The sequence below is a fragment of the Tigriopus californicus genome, chromosome 11, assembly GCF_007210705.1.
Source record: "Tigriopus californicus strain San Diego chromosome 11, Tcal_SD_v2.1, whole genome shotgun sequence".
Classification (NCBI taxonomy): domain Eukaryota; kingdom Metazoa; phylum Arthropoda; class Copepoda; order Harpacticoida; family Harpacticidae; genus Tigriopus; species Tigriopus californicus.
This window is the reverse complement of record NC_081450.1, coordinates 9994811-10009452: the sequence shown is the minus strand read 5'-3', so window position 1 is coordinate 10009452 and position 14642 is coordinate 9994811. Positions and strand designations below refer to the sequence as shown.

General features: G+C 47.1%; 2 protein-coding genes across 2 annotated transcripts; one reads left to right on the top strand and one right to left on the bottom strand.

The window, feature by feature from the left end:
- The first annotated feature begins 8 nt into the window (after positions 1 to 8).
- Positions 9 to 356, top strand: LOC131890770 (protein atonal-like). The gene has a single exon (XM_059240181.1). It carries the CDS (start codon positions 9 to 11, stop codon positions 354 to 356), a length of 348 nt encoding a protein of 115 aa, XP_059096164.1.
- Positions 357 to 455: 99 nt separating this feature from the next.
- Positions 456 to 13472, bottom strand: LOC131890351 (histone-lysine N-methyltransferase 2A-like). The gene is made up of 8 exons (XM_059239685.1): positions 13023 to 13472; positions 11418 to 12555; positions 11089 to 11349; positions 10344 to 10859; positions 8027 to 10275; positions 7677 to 7951; positions 1022 to 6776; positions 456 to 952 (listed from the first exon to the last, which is right to left on the bottom strand). Exons 1-8 carry the CDS (start codon positions 13377 to 13379, stop codon positions 779 to 781), a joined length of 10725 nt encoding a protein of 3574 aa, XP_059095668.1. The 5' UTR covers positions 13380 to 13472; the 3' UTR covers positions 456 to 778.
- Between the last annotated feature and the right edge of the window lie 1170 nt (positions 13473 to 14642).

Genomic DNA, 14642 nt, shown 5'->3' with positions numbered 1-14642 from the left:
TTTAACACATGAACACGTCTTTTCAGAAATTATCTTTGCCATTCGATTCCTCCCATCGGAGAGGAAAGAAACGCGGTCCTCGTCCCAAGAAATTGACCAAGGACGAGAAACGTCAGAAACGCATTGATGCCAATGATCGGGAGCGGCAACGAATGGGCAAATTGAATATTGCCTTTGACAATCTCCGACATTTGTTGCCCAAACACGGGAACGACCGGGAATTGAGCAAATTCGAGACCATCCAAATTGCCAAGAACTACATTCGATCTCTTCATCAGTTGTTAGCTCAAACGGATCCAAATTACTCTGGGTCCATTTGCAGTGACGACGATTCGTCCTTCGAGTTCTCCTTTTGAGACGTGCAAAAATTTGAAGTGTAACGCTGCTAGTCTTCTATGAGCAACACCGTCCTTGTCATTACAACTGATTGCGTGATAAATCATTAATGTCCAGTCTGATTATGTCAATGAGTTTATTCATTTCAGATGGCACGAGTTATGCTTAGGTGGTACATATCATATTGGGCATGAGTATGGATTTTTGTGGGAAGAGGGATGGAGGTCCAGAAGGTCATTGATCTATACAAATTATCCGTTTTAGTAATAAGGCTACTCGAATTTGAAGAGAAAGTGTAAGCGTCATAATAATTCATGTATGGTATGAGTTTCGAATGAATTTGGTAGTTTTGCAGTCATTAATGGATTGCCGTCATAAAACTTAGGACATAAGGCTAAATTTTCGTCTTAAGACAGATCTTTGAGTTCCAATCAATTCGTTTCTAGTTCATGTACTTGCGGCATTTCTTGGCTCCACAAGAACACGGCAACTTGACGTCTTCGATGGGAAATTTGTAGTCATAGGTTAGTTCCTCGCCAGGGAAGATTTTCCTTAGGGCAAAGATGATGATATGTTTCTTCCCTAGGATATCGACAATCTTGGAGAAGCAATTCGGCTGCAAAGGAGGAAAAAATAACAGAATGACCAACCAAACCCAGTGGTGAAAAATGAAACGTTCACTTACATCACACGAGTGGTTGATGAATCTGGCGGCATTGCCCCGCATGGTGGCATCCACCACTGTATCGTCGTCAATTTTGAACATGTAGCAACCGATTCCTCGGGATTCATAATACTTCTCTCGCTTATCCGTTAACATGGCTCGGATCTCTTCACCCGCATACTCTATGACCATCTCACCCGTTTTGATCTCGCGCTTGCAATACAAACCGCGTCCATGGATCCCCGAGCGATACACACCCACGGCCTCTTTGGCATTCTTGGCCAAATGGCGGAATCGCATGGCCATGGGCAGATCTAGCGAGGTGGCTCGTCGATTGGAACTGAGCTCAATCTCGGACTTCTTGTTCTCCTTCCGCTTGGGCAAGGGAACTTGTCGATGACGACTAGCCAACCAAGAGAACATGTCCAATGGGGATCGATTCTTGAACTGTTCCGTGCGGGCACTGCCAGATGGATTCTCTTTTAAGGTTTCCTCTTCTTGACGATGATGCTTATGTTGGTAGTGATCTGTGGACTTGGCACCGGGCAATTGCTCCAATAAGAAGGCCAATGCACTATGAGTGAGACCCAACATTTGCAAACCAGTTTGCCCCAAGGGATTATGCGGCATGGGTGTGAGGCTTTGTTGTATACGGGCGTCTTGAACGGCATCAAAGACTTTTCGCCAGATTTCGGATGGGTCGTGAGAAGCTGCTTTGAAGAACCCATCATCCGAGGACAGTTCGTAGATCAAATGGGGCCCCGATTGGATCGAATCCTGATTAAGTTCCACGGGTTTCCACAAGGATTCGTGCTCCAACCCAGATAGACGTTCACCATTCTCGTCAAGTGTTTGCTCGTTCACAAATTCCTCTTCGGTGTGAGCAACTTGACCTTGGCCATCTAGGCAGCTGACAAAGGCCGCTTGTTTCTGCAGTTTGGTCCGCCTAGATACTTTGGCCTTGATCTTGAGCGCTTTGATCGCAGTTTCTGGCTCAATCACATTGGGTACCTTACTTCCATCTTTGATGGCCATCTCTTGAATCTTGTAGGCCTCATCTAATTTGTTCCTTTGGAGAACAATCTTGATTGCGTTGCTCTTGGAGGGCTGGGTTAGAATATGCACCCCCGTGGACGTGACCACACGAGCACAATTCTCCGAACTCACCTCACTACTCGAATCGTCATCCAGAGACTTGGGCGAATTCGATTGACTTTCAATTGGGGTAGATTCGACTGATTGAGGGCGATTGGGATCAATTACAGAGCTAGCTCCACCAATTGCATTGTTGTCCAAAACTGAACTGGAACCAGCACTTGGCCTTGAAATTGGACGGTCGCCACTCGTTTCACTTCCATGCCAGGGTCTCGGGGTCAAGATCTTCAAGGGTGCGCCAATCTTGGCTTGAATACCCACCGACCGTTGAGTTTCGGGTAAAGCCCGATGTTTCCGATGAGCCACAAGGGACGGGGATCTTTGCGGGAGTTGTTCCACCTCGCTCAGGTCAGTGGATGCCATCGGAGGATTGTTGTCTAAGCCTGATTTTGGGACGCCGTCTGCCGAACTTGATTTCTGCTTTTGGTTATGGCTTATGCTCATCTTGCCCTCAGATGGAGCCGACATGGAGGCTGATGCCATTGGCTGACTGGCCATACTAGAAAGCGCCTTGATTGGGTCCATGCGGGAAGAGTTGTGAGTAAATCCCGAAGAAGAAGTGCTCGCTCTATTCGACAAACCTGTGATGGGCCTCGAACTGCTGGTCGTCTTAGTTGAGCTATTTGATTTCGATAGTTTGACCGAGGGTTGAGGTTGAACTCGGGCTATCTTCTTTTGAGGAGTGCTTGCTTGAATAGATGAGGTCGTGGGCAAGGCTGCCATGGTAACATTGGTTGTAATGGTGTTGCTGGGAACAGGAGCATGAAAGTTCGAGAAGCAAGTGACGGCAAAGCTAGTCGAGGTCAAATGAGGAGTCACCACGCCGGGCATGGGGGCAGGCTGGCCACTTGCGGGATATAAAATGGCCCCACCTTGATAAGGGTTGGCAATATTGATGTAACTGGGTTGTGGATTCACGATGATTCCTTGAGGAGTGATGTAACTCAAGTGCGGCGAGGGTTGAACAAATCCAGGTTGGGCCAGAATCTGGGCTCCATTTTGTGGAAGATATGGTGACATGTGTGGGTAATTAGTGCCGGGGAATTGTTGGAGAACAGCTTGTCCTCCAAGAGCCGGCGCCGATGATCCATGCATACCAGGCATGGAATATCCGGGAATAGGACTCATGGTCGGATACCCTTGGATACCATTGAATCTGGTGACATACTGAAGATTGCGACCGGTGGATTGTTGGTAGGTCTCTGCATACGAAGTGGCCATTTCAGGGGTGGTCAAATGCTGGATGTACATCGCAGGAGTGGGTGTCCCAATTGCCAGAGGGGGAGCGGAAGGGGCCAATCTTGGGATTAACCTTCGAGGAGAAATTGGGCCTGCACGACTCATTGGTCGTTTTGACGGCCCAGGGTTTGCCTTGGGTGGTGCTGGTACAGTTTCTAAAAACATGATCTCGTCATCATCATCATCATCATCGTTGGCGCTGGGGTCACGAGCTGGTTTACTCTTGGATTTTGGAGAAACATTGGGTTCCAGTTTGACACCCAAATCGCCTGATGTGGGCGACAGCAAGCCAGCAATACTGAAGTCTTTTCGGGGAGAGTCTGAATCGGGATCGCCGGAATGATCCATATGCTCACCTGAACCACTTGCAATCATGCCCTCAGGTTCATCAGATCCATCCAATTGAGATACGTTGCTTTCAGTTTCCAATTTCTGCTTGATAAAATCCACATTCTCAAACTCTTTAAGATCTTGAGAGTGCTGTCCTGCTCTTGAATGTGCGTGAGTATCTGAAAACTGATCCAACTCGAAAGTCTGCTCATCTTCCCCAATTTCAAAGATCTTGTCCCCCGAGAGAGCCAAAATCTTGTTAAGGATATCCAGATCCGAGATTTCATCCTCTACGCCTTCTGCCGACTTATTCATCTTCTCCATGGTCTCAGCCACATAGCTGAGCATGTCCACGTTACCTTCTTCGGAATCTTCATCGTCAAATGGCGTTTGATCTTGAAAATCAGTCTGTATGGTTCCCGTGTCGGAATGGTCGCCATCTGAATCATCTTCGAAGTTCATTTGGTCCTCTTGGGCCGCAAAATCCATTTCAAAATTGGATCTCTCAAAGGGCAACGAGCACTGAATCGACACTTCACTGAACTTTTTCCTCTTGTTCTGATTGAACCAGGTCCGGATAACCATAAATGAATCACTTTTTTCTGTGGTTCTCATTGGAATCTCATTCGAAGAAACGCCAGTGGATGGACACCTTTCCAGATTTATAGTGTGCAAATTCTTGGTTAGTCCTGACACAGGTAGATTTTGAGCAGATAAGGCCTCTTTTGGGCCCTCTAGTTCTTCTTCGAAATTGCCATCCCTTAAAATGGCAGATATCAAGTCTTTATCGGCAGATTCCAAGGGAAACGCTTCGTCCAAAGGTAATCCCAGGTCGTCATCTAGAAATTTGATCGGGGTTCGCTTCAAGACATTGCCCACAGCTTTGTTCAATCTTTTCGTGGGCGAGACGAACTCCGGTTCTTTGCTAATGGATGCAGCTGAATCTGAACATGTTCGGGCCGGATTTGAATTGGTGGCGAGATTTTCATTCCTGTAAGGACGACACGTTTTTTGAACATTATCGACCTCAACGATTTCATCTTTCTGGGAATCTTCTTGAAATTCAGGCCGATCTTCCGCACACTCAGCAGACTCAAACCACTCTGGATGGAGATCTTTAAAATGGACCCCTTGAAACTCATGCGAAATGGCACCCGGTGGGAGAATCGGGGACGACTTCCTCCTTTCTTCTTCCACTTGACGTCTCTGCATGTCTCGGAAGAACTCTTTGATTTGCTTCGAGCATTCCGGGTCCTTTTCGTGATCGACGGTCAAGTGGAAAGATTCGGACTCAGAGTTCGAGGCACAATTTTCAAGTCTTACTGTACACGTGTATAAGGTACGCTTGAGAGGGTTTTTCGTGGACCAAAACCATCGCTCACAATTCAAGCCCACGGGAATGAGCGATCCTTGGGAATCTGACGAGGGTATTATCCGTCCTAAAGATGAGATCTTCATGGAGCCTTTGAAAACTCGAACCATTCGAAGATCCACTGGTCGAACCTTTTTCCTCGTTTCATTCTCCAGATCGATATGAACGGTCCTCTGCACGTTGAAAGAGGAGCAATTGGGTTGGTTTTGGTAGAGGTGTTTGTGATGACGACAAAACATGGTCTTATCCTCCTTGAAGTCTGCTCCGTCCACTAATCCGCAAACGAAATGGTAATTGGATTTGCAATTGTCATAGCAACATCCCACTGTGGCACCTTTCTTCCAACATTGGGTACAATTAAGTTTTTGACCTCGACTCACGGCTTGGGAGAAGTTCTGAAGTGATCCGTCCACCTCTTCATAAACCTCCGAGGACCATAAAGCACAATTGATGTGGTTCCAATCATTTTGCCGGTAATAGATCAGTCGTCCAGCTTTCTCAGGGTGGTCATCACCCAATTGGGAACACATCAAGCAACGACGAAAATCCTTTTCTCGCTTCACAGGGATCCGAGATCGTTTCCAAGAGGGCCGATTCAGAGGGACCACTACAACTCTTTGGTGGGGTTCTTTCTTTGTCTTCAGCTCATTATTAGCATATGAATGATCGTCGTACGGAGGCTTGACCGTCATATCCTGAATGGTGAGAGGCTCAAAATGAGCGCAAGGGTTGGCTATGTCAAACCATGGGAAGATTTCCTTCATGATGAGAGAGTATTGCTTTTTGAACTGATTTCGATGCAAGTATTTGGCTGGACCCGGAACATGCACGGTTTGCACCACTTTCTTGATATCCAAATGAAATCGGAGGACACTTGAATATAACCCAGATTCTAAACGTTCAGTCACTTTTGCCAGGTCTAAAACCTCGTCATCATTGTCCACTTTCACAGGGGGATCGCTTGGTGAGGTATTTTGGCTCTCGTCCATCTTCTTGGGTGTAGGTACTTTGATCTTTGGGGGTGTTTCAATAGGGGTTTCCTTGGGCGTGGGCTTTGAAGAAACCATTGGATTCTTTTCGTGAACCACCTTAGTAGATGGTGGCTTGGTCACGTGTTTAGGGGCGTGGCTCAATTTAGCGCGCACTTTATCTCCCCACCAAGAGTGATGCTTGATGTCATTCAAGAGAACAGAACATTTTCTCAGCTCCGGGAACAGAAGCTCAAAGTCGGTGTCGTCAAGATCAGAGAACCCGTCGTTACTAACATCGTCATTGGACACTTGACAATTTTGATGCTTAGTTGAAAGAGAACAGAGTTGAACGGAGCAATCTGGTAAGTCATATCGAGCCTTAATCTTCCTTAATTTGGTCATAGGGATCGATTTCCGCTCCGGTTTTGCGGTTCCGTAAGCGCCAAAGTCCAACGCCTTCTTCACTCGATCTACGTCATCTTCTTTATCGACATTTGGTTTCTCTGGAAGAGCATCTTTGACAGGAGAAGATCTCTTGGAGCGGCTTTGCGAGATCACAGACAAGTTCTTGGCCTTCATGAAATACTTGGCACATTTGGCCTGGCACATGTGGTCCAGGATTATGATCTGACCAGCTCTCAGTTCTGCTCTCACCGCTTGCATCCAGGGAGCTTCGTCTCCTTCTCCGTTGGAACTTTGGAAACATTTCCTGGAAAAGAATCATGTGTCAAGAAAGCGTGGTCTCAGTTTCATTAGTTTCACAAGTGGAGCTTTCTAAACTAAGAGCAAATGACGAGAAATGAAAGTTCGTTTCCATAACGGAACTTTTATTTCCAAGATGAATTTTGAATCGATCAACAAGCATTCGATTTGAAAGCAATCGGGCAATCTAGCGACGTGTATCAAATATGGCGTAGATATACGTATATCAAGCTGCCCCTCAGACCAACCCTCAGCGATTTCGAGTGGTGTTACGTCACTTTGATCACTTAATCCATCTTTTTGTCTGATGAAACACTCGGGGTTGTTGTTCCACCGCCACTTTATGCGTGGCTCACAAAGATATCGTCATACACCTCATTCCCGATTGATCTTTCCGGAGGATTGAGCAAGAGCGGTTGAGTGGTAAAGGTGTGAAACTCTTTATGGAATGGAGGCAAAGGAGATGGGGCCTGCTGCTCGTCTTGGTTGACGGGTGTGGCCTTGGTGTGGCCCAATAGCCCCAATGGCGAAGAGTTGGCCGGATTCTTCGCCACTTGATGAGGCTCATCGACGACCATCCCACTTTGAGATGACCTCTCGATTAGTTTGGGAGCCGCACACCTAAAATATGGGAACAATTCCCTCTTTGATTGAGATCAAGTTAGACGATCATCGCTAAATAAACAATGATTGGATCTAGTTTCTAAACATTCGTCACATGGATACATAATCAAAAAAATAGATAAATCAACGGATAGATGAATAGATAGATCAATCGATCGAGTGACATAACACCACAACACTTAACATAAGCATATATATTAACTGTTATCAATGGCATATTAGATATGAGGCTCTACAATCTTTACTAGCTAGAGATATGAAGTGGCAAAGAATCTAGACTTACTTGCAGACGTATTCGACGTTGTCGGGTAAGTAGCTAAGAATTTGATATTTCTCCGCGTCCACACCTTCGCATTTGGCATGTACCCATCCTCCGCAATTGGCGCACTCCATCATTCGCGTTTCGTAATCGTTGTCATCGTAACATCCATGACACAGTGGACAGAAACTGCCTTGCTTCTTCTGAAGGCAACAAGTCGAACAAAGAGGAGATCCCTCCAGATAGTGGGATACATCCGATTTGTAACAGGACGCACAACGAAGACATTGAAAACAGGTCTGGAAATGAAGTTCAAACAACATGGTTCCAAATCGAGCCCCAAGAATTCAACCGTGAATCAGTATGATATTTACCCATCCATCAGTGCGGCCGAAAGTGTTTCGCTGGTTGGGCTGAAGACACTCGGAGTGAAACGCCTTTGTACATTGATCACATCGTAAGGGTTGACCGTTGGGGTTCCCGCAAATCTGACAAATGGCACACCGACGACACACCCAATCCTTCTCGGCCTCCGCACTTTGGGGCAATTCGGCCATTGTTAAACAAAACGGGTGATAGGGTTCGCAACAGGCGTGGCAGAAAATGAACGCCTCTTGGCCCGCTGAGCCGCACAAGAAGCAAATGGCCTCCACGGGCAGATCTTCAGTGGTGATGACACACTGACCATTTTCCCCCACTTCCAATGGATCATACTGTTCCCAATAATCCATCGTGCCAGAGTAAGAACTAATGGAGTTACCCAAGCCTGTGTTTACCTCCTTGGTACGTCGAACACAATTTGATGACGGAGCTGTTGGCGGAGGTTGGGCAAGTTTGAACTGAGTAATATTGGGAGGAATGGGAACCCTGATATCACCATCGACGACTGGGAGAACAGAACTCTGATCCAATTTAGTCGTAGATTGGTCGGAATTGGTTGGTTCTTGGTCAATGGCCGAGAGCACTTGAATCGGTCGGTTCCTGTCTGTAGATGGGTCCAGGCCAATGGCCAAAAAGTCCTCCAAACTTTGAGTTGCCTTCTTCGATGTCGGAATGGAACCTGTCATCTGCGCTGTTGTCATTGGAGGTGAAATGGGAGCCTGTGGTGTGGAACTCTGTAAAGGCGTGTTCACAATCGGTAAAGTCCCATCCACGACTTGCTTGGTATCTTTCTGAGCTTGATCACGGAGCTGCTTGAATTCTCGAGCCGGGTGTTTTCGAGACGTGAGATCGGAAACATCCGCACCCTTCGCAAATTGCCAATAACTAGCTTTTCCTTCTTTTTCCCCTTTCTCGAATTCTTTGTGTAGACTGAGATTGTGACGGATGGAATTTTGCCAACACGATCGATTCGTCCGGTAGAACGGCCAACGATCCGTGATGTACTGGTAGATCATCTGGAGAGTGGCGCGCTTGCCTGGTAGATCATCGATGGCCGTGGCAATAAGTCCAGCATATGAAAGATTTGGCTTCTCGTCACTTTCCTCCTTGGGTCGAGCCTCAGAGGGAAGAATCGATGTGGCTTGAGGTTCCCTGGGCTCAAGCGAGGAGTCGATATCGGATATCGAGTTTTCCATAACATCCGGGGGAGTCGGTTCCATAAGTTCGACCGGGTCATTGGATTCGTCCAGAGGGGTAAAATAGGGATGACTCAGATTGGCATCCTCTTCCGGTGGAATCGGGGGCGGGGCGGATTTGGTGGCAACGGCTGTGGCCACCCGAACATAGGAACGTTTCACATCTGGAGAACTCTTAAATGTGGACATGGCCGGTAGGCCCGACATCACCGGTTGCTCACATTTCCTCTCTAGGCACACCTTCTTCAAGTTACCTTTCCCGCCATGTTTCTTTCGGTCCAAGCAGTACATGCAACGCATACAATCCTTCTTGACACAATTTTCGCACTTTTTACACGCCACTGTTCGCTTGCACGTCTTAAAACGAAGGTCGGCTAAGGACCCCGAGGACGACAGAGTTCGCACGGTATCCTTATCAATCGAAAACGTCCCCACCCCAATAGTCGTGATATCGGGCAGGCTTTTCCTCGCACTTGGCCCACTAAAATGAGTTGTACTGGGACCGAATCCATCAGTTGTCGTGGAGTTGTCCTTGTCCACATCAATTTCAACAGACTTGTCGAGAGGAGAGGCGGGCTCTGACGTAGCCGTCCGGTTGGGTTTCGCTTTCGCTTCTTTGAAGCCGCCGAGATCTTTAACATACTTTAACGGCGTCTTGCTTTGTCGTTTCGAGCTTCGACTGGGCGAAGACATGGACAGTGGACCTTCCCCGTCCAAGGATTCAGACTTTGGGTCAGAAGTGGACACCACAGTGTTGGCAGATTTCGTGGCACTTCCGAGTTGAGGTTGTTTCTCCAAGTTAGGATCGATCTGCTCTTTTTGGGTGGAGATTTTTGTTCCGACTGAGGAGGAAGCGGCAGTTTTTTCGGCACTGTTCTTTAGGGCCTTATCCACTTTGGCCGTTTTCTTGGGCAAAGCAAAGTTGATAATATTGGAGTCAATCACTGAGCCGGACTTGGCAATATACAATTTTAGGTCTGACGGAGATTTCAAGATCTTTTGATCCGGGGTAATCAGGTACATATCCCACTTGCCAATTTGTTCACCTAAAAAGTAACCATAAATGAAAAAGAATACAGATCTGTGTCCGTTGAAGGAATTTTACTGATCTTACCGGTGAGTCGTTTCACAGCTTTCTTGGTCCATCCATTGGGTAATCGCTCGTGAATAACATGATTACTCTTATTACTTTTTCCTCCTGCCCCAGCCCTCTGACTGGACTCGTCGATCTCTCCATTGTTCAGGCTTCCATTCGCTTTCTTTTGCCCTGACGCTTCATTTCCTTCTCTCGAGATTCGGGATTTGAGAACGAGTTGTTGTTGATCTGAGTTGGAGCTATCACCTCCAAATCCATCGAAAAGAGGCCGTGAAAGTGGAACCTGTCGGTTGAACTCTAGAATATCGCCTCGATGAGGCAACAACGGGTTGTTATCCTGATGTTTCTTCTGATCTGCAGTTGGCAATTGTTTCTGGATCACTTTCGGTAGATGTTCTCGAAGCTGATCGTAGAGACTGTTGGCCAAGTTGTAACCAATGAGACAGAGCTTCAGCCAACAAGCTTGACATCTCACATCATTCCCGTTATTCTTTTTTCTGGACCCTCGAATGACAGGTGGGACCACACATTTGCCTAAGAATTGAGCCAAAATATCACTTATGTTCAAAAGGTTGGCCCTCGAGATAGCGTTCGCATTGAACAAAAAGGTACCTTTGCCGGAGACGCAATTGATCTCGCAGTTCTGCTCTTGTGTGACGCGNACAGGTGGGACCACACATTTGCCTAAGAATTGAGCCAAAATATCACCTATGTTCAAAAGGTTGGCCCTCGAGATAGCGTTCGCATTGAAAAAAAAAGGTACCTTTGCCGGAGACGCAATTGATCTCGCAGTTCTGCTCTTGTGTGACGCGACGAATGGTCTTGGAAATGAATTTCCGACACGGCTCACAGCTGAAGGTTCCGAATTTTTTGGCCTGGAGAATAAATGCATAGTATCGGACGGCTCCGCAAATGCCACAAACTATGTTTCCTGGCATTCGGTTGGATTGTTTGGTTGGACTCGACGTGCTTTTCTCAGAATCAGCCTTCCGAGGACTAGTCTCTTCAACAAGAGCAGTTCCAGCTAAGAAAACGAGAGAACTTTGAGTAAACGTTTACCTATACATTGGTGGGGGCTAAATATTTAGTTACCTGGATTACTGGCCTCACTGAGAAGTTTGGGCGGCGTCTTGTCCGCATTTTGCATCGATTGTTGTATGGCCTCGTAAAACTGGACTTGTTGACTGGGTTTTCTCATGCTCTCTAGTAACACTTGGTTCAGCTCTAGTTGCGATTTTCTGAGCAACGGTGGTTTCACATACGAGGACGGTGACGAAGTCTCGTCGGTGGACACACGGGTGGTTTTTAGGAACTTGTTGTCGACTTTACGCAATCGGGAGTCCCATTGCGAGGCCAAAATACGCTGAATCTTCTGCTGCATTTCTTGCGATTGGCTCTCATCTGATGGTTCGTCGTTATTGTCGGCGTCTAATTCTCGCGTGGAGGCTCCTTTGGCCACAGCATCGGCATACTTGGTAATTGACTTCTTGATCAAGTTACCTGATAGGTCCGAAAAAGACGTGGCCTCTTGCACTTTAATCGACGGTTTCCACTGCCGTTTCCCTTCTACAATGAGATCCGTAGCGGCGGTTTCGAACAATCTACTAGTCTTGGGGGCCCCAAACCCCATTGCGTTTGAAGAGGTGTTGTCAGCCGAAACAAAGGATTTGGCTGGTGGTTGGCCGAAGGTGCTCGACGATTGGCCGAATCCACCCAATTTAGACGGCCGGATAAGGAGCCGAGACTTGATGCCCGTGTCAACTTGACGGGCTTGAATTGCATCGAGCGATTCAGATTCGTTTGATATGACGGACTCTTCTTCACTCTCATCTCCTTCCGGGTCATCGTCCTCCTCATCGTCTTCGTCTTCAACAACAGCTTTGGCTTTCAATGCAGGAGACGGGATGGGGGTTGACAGGGAAATAATCTCGTCATCTCGGCGCTTCGGTTTGGGCGTTCGAGCACTCCGTCGCTGATTTTCAACGGGGGTCGACGATCGACTACTGGCAGATCGGTTACTAGGGGTTCGACTTGAAGCCCGACTAGTTTGGGGCGTCACTTCCCGAGAAACGGGTGCGGCTTTTCGTGGAACGGGCGTGATCGATCGACTGGAGTCGCGGCCACTCCGTCGAGATCGTTTGCTTTTAACAGGAGGCGTGAACTCTTCGGAAATCGGTGTCGTCTGAATATCACAGGAGGTTCTTTTCCGTTTCGAACGAACAGTGGTGGGCTAAAACGGACATTAAATCAATCGTCAAGGGGCGGTAGGACAAAAATTCCAACATCACAATTGGCTCGTGGTGGCAATCGCAGTTTGAAATACGAAGACAATTCACAAGTTCTCAACATATCATTAATTTTTAAATTACCGGGCATTTCATCCCTGACGAATCGCTCAATACCTGACACAGCAGAACAACTAAAATCAACCCAAAACGAGGCTCGACTACAACCAATGTGGTTTTCTGAGACATTTAAGTCAAAGCAGTCCATAAAATCATGGAATGGTTGAACTCCATAAAATCATGGAATGGTTGAACTGGGTACGTTCGCCTCGTTCTAGGGCAAACGGAATCTCAAGGTTGACTACCAAGACGAAGGTCATACCAAGTTTCAGCATGGGTTTAAAGCCCTTGAAGGTCAGTTTGGGCCCAACTCAGCCAAGGGCAACGCCTGCCGCACCCCTAACAACCTCACCTGGGCATGACCGACACGAGTCTGGAGTCGGCGGACCTTTCCTTTGCCTCCTTCTTCTTGATTTTTCTCGCCCATTGGACCAGGCCAGTCTGCGGCATCTTGAAAAGGCCCGCCCGGTCGCGAGGGCGGGCGGAATCCGTGAAAATCCTGATCCTGCGCCAAATCCGCCAAGTTGAAGAGTCCTCGAAACACGAGCAGTCCATCAGCCAATCGGGTTTGTAGCTCCCACGCCTCCTGAACCTCGATGGGCGCGTCCAACGAGTCGGGCTTTCCAACATAGGATTGGCGCACCCGTTGACGGCCCGCCCGCGGTCCTTGACGACCGGGAAACGTGGATTTGCTACTCCGAGTCGACATGATCCTCACTCAGGGCCCGCCAAGGGTGGATCCATGACGATAAAGGGGCGGGTTTCGGGGGCGAGGCGGGACCAAAGGACACGATTGCCATTCAAATTGCAGATTTCACAATTTTACGTTGAGAGGACAATACACAGGGTGACTCGATTGAGCGGCTCTAGCCCATATTGGCTACCTCTTTGAATCACAAAGCTAAACCCTAAAATAAACTGAGGGCACCAATGTATGCATTTTTAGACTGTAAAAGTGAATGTGTGGCATTTGTTGTTTTAAATGTGACAATTGTGGCTTCCAGAAACATAATTGAGGACAGAGATTGGACGTAGTTCAAGCTGAACGATGGTCACTTTGCTGGTATATTGATCATGCAGCCGATCCCGAGGACGAAAAGATCCTGTGAAGCGTGACGAGATTAGTCGTTATGAAAAAGAAAAACCTTCACGCAAAAGGATGGGTTTTCCTTTTTCTAAAGTAAAACTCAACCTAACATGATTCCAGTTACTTTATGATGAACATAGAATGGCAAATTTACGTCTTCAAGTCCTTTTGAGGTTCCATTTGACGATCCACCAACTTGAATATAGGAGAGCAACGCTGGATGATTGACATTAAGCTTCGGATCAATGTCAATTTAACCACTTAACCAGCCAAAACTGGATGGATTACTTGACCAGGATGTCTATTAGAATCGGTCGCCATGTTTTATCCCCCTTTACCTTTATGCCGACATCCTTTATTCAGTAATTACGAAACCTACATTGCCCTTCACCTGCGAGGGCGCCACTTGTTCGTTTAGTCAGAAAAAGGCGCCAACCATCCCCTTCCGCGGAAATCAGAAGGGACAAGATTCAAGAGCATAGTTGGGGTTAGGATAGACGCACATCCGTCACAAAGCTAATACACCTATGCACACTTATTTGTGTTGATCTAGGAAGTAGATTGCAAATGCCATAAATACTCAACGCTCACCAACCGCGCTTCTGGCCATTCACTTATTCAAAGTTTGCGACTCTTAAAGTTTTGAGATGAGGTCTTAATAGAGGGCTTGTCACAAGCCTTCTAGGTCTTAACATGTTCACCTAAATTGTCATGTGTCATAGTTGTCAAAGTCCCCATAACTGGTTTGTCACCAGAAATTGCATGAGATTTCATTCCATTAGTTTTATCATAAAAATAATCTAGTGATGTAACATTGCGATAGAATCTTTGTCCTCACCACAGGAAATTGGTTCTCCTCAGATGGTACAGGAGAGATAGAAAGAG

Excerpts from the sequence above, each read along its gene's own strand:
- LOC131890770 (XM_059240181.1), top strand. The coding sequence starts at position 9 with ATGAACACGTCTTTTCAGAAATTATCTTTGCCATTCGATTCCTCCCAT.
- LOC131890351 (XM_059239685.1), bottom strand. The coding sequence starts at position 13,379 with ATGTCGACTCGGAGTAGCAAATCCACGTTTCCCGGTCGTCAAGGACCG. Across the intron at positions 12,556-13,022 it reads CTCGTGTCGGTCATGCCCAG|CCCACCACTGTTCGTTCGAA; the intron begins GTGAGGTTGTTA and ends TGTCCGTTTTAG. Across the intron at positions 7,952-8,026 it reads TCGGCCGCACTGATGGATGG|ACCTGTTTTCAATGTCTTCG; the intron begins GTAAATATCATA and ends CTTCATTTCCAG.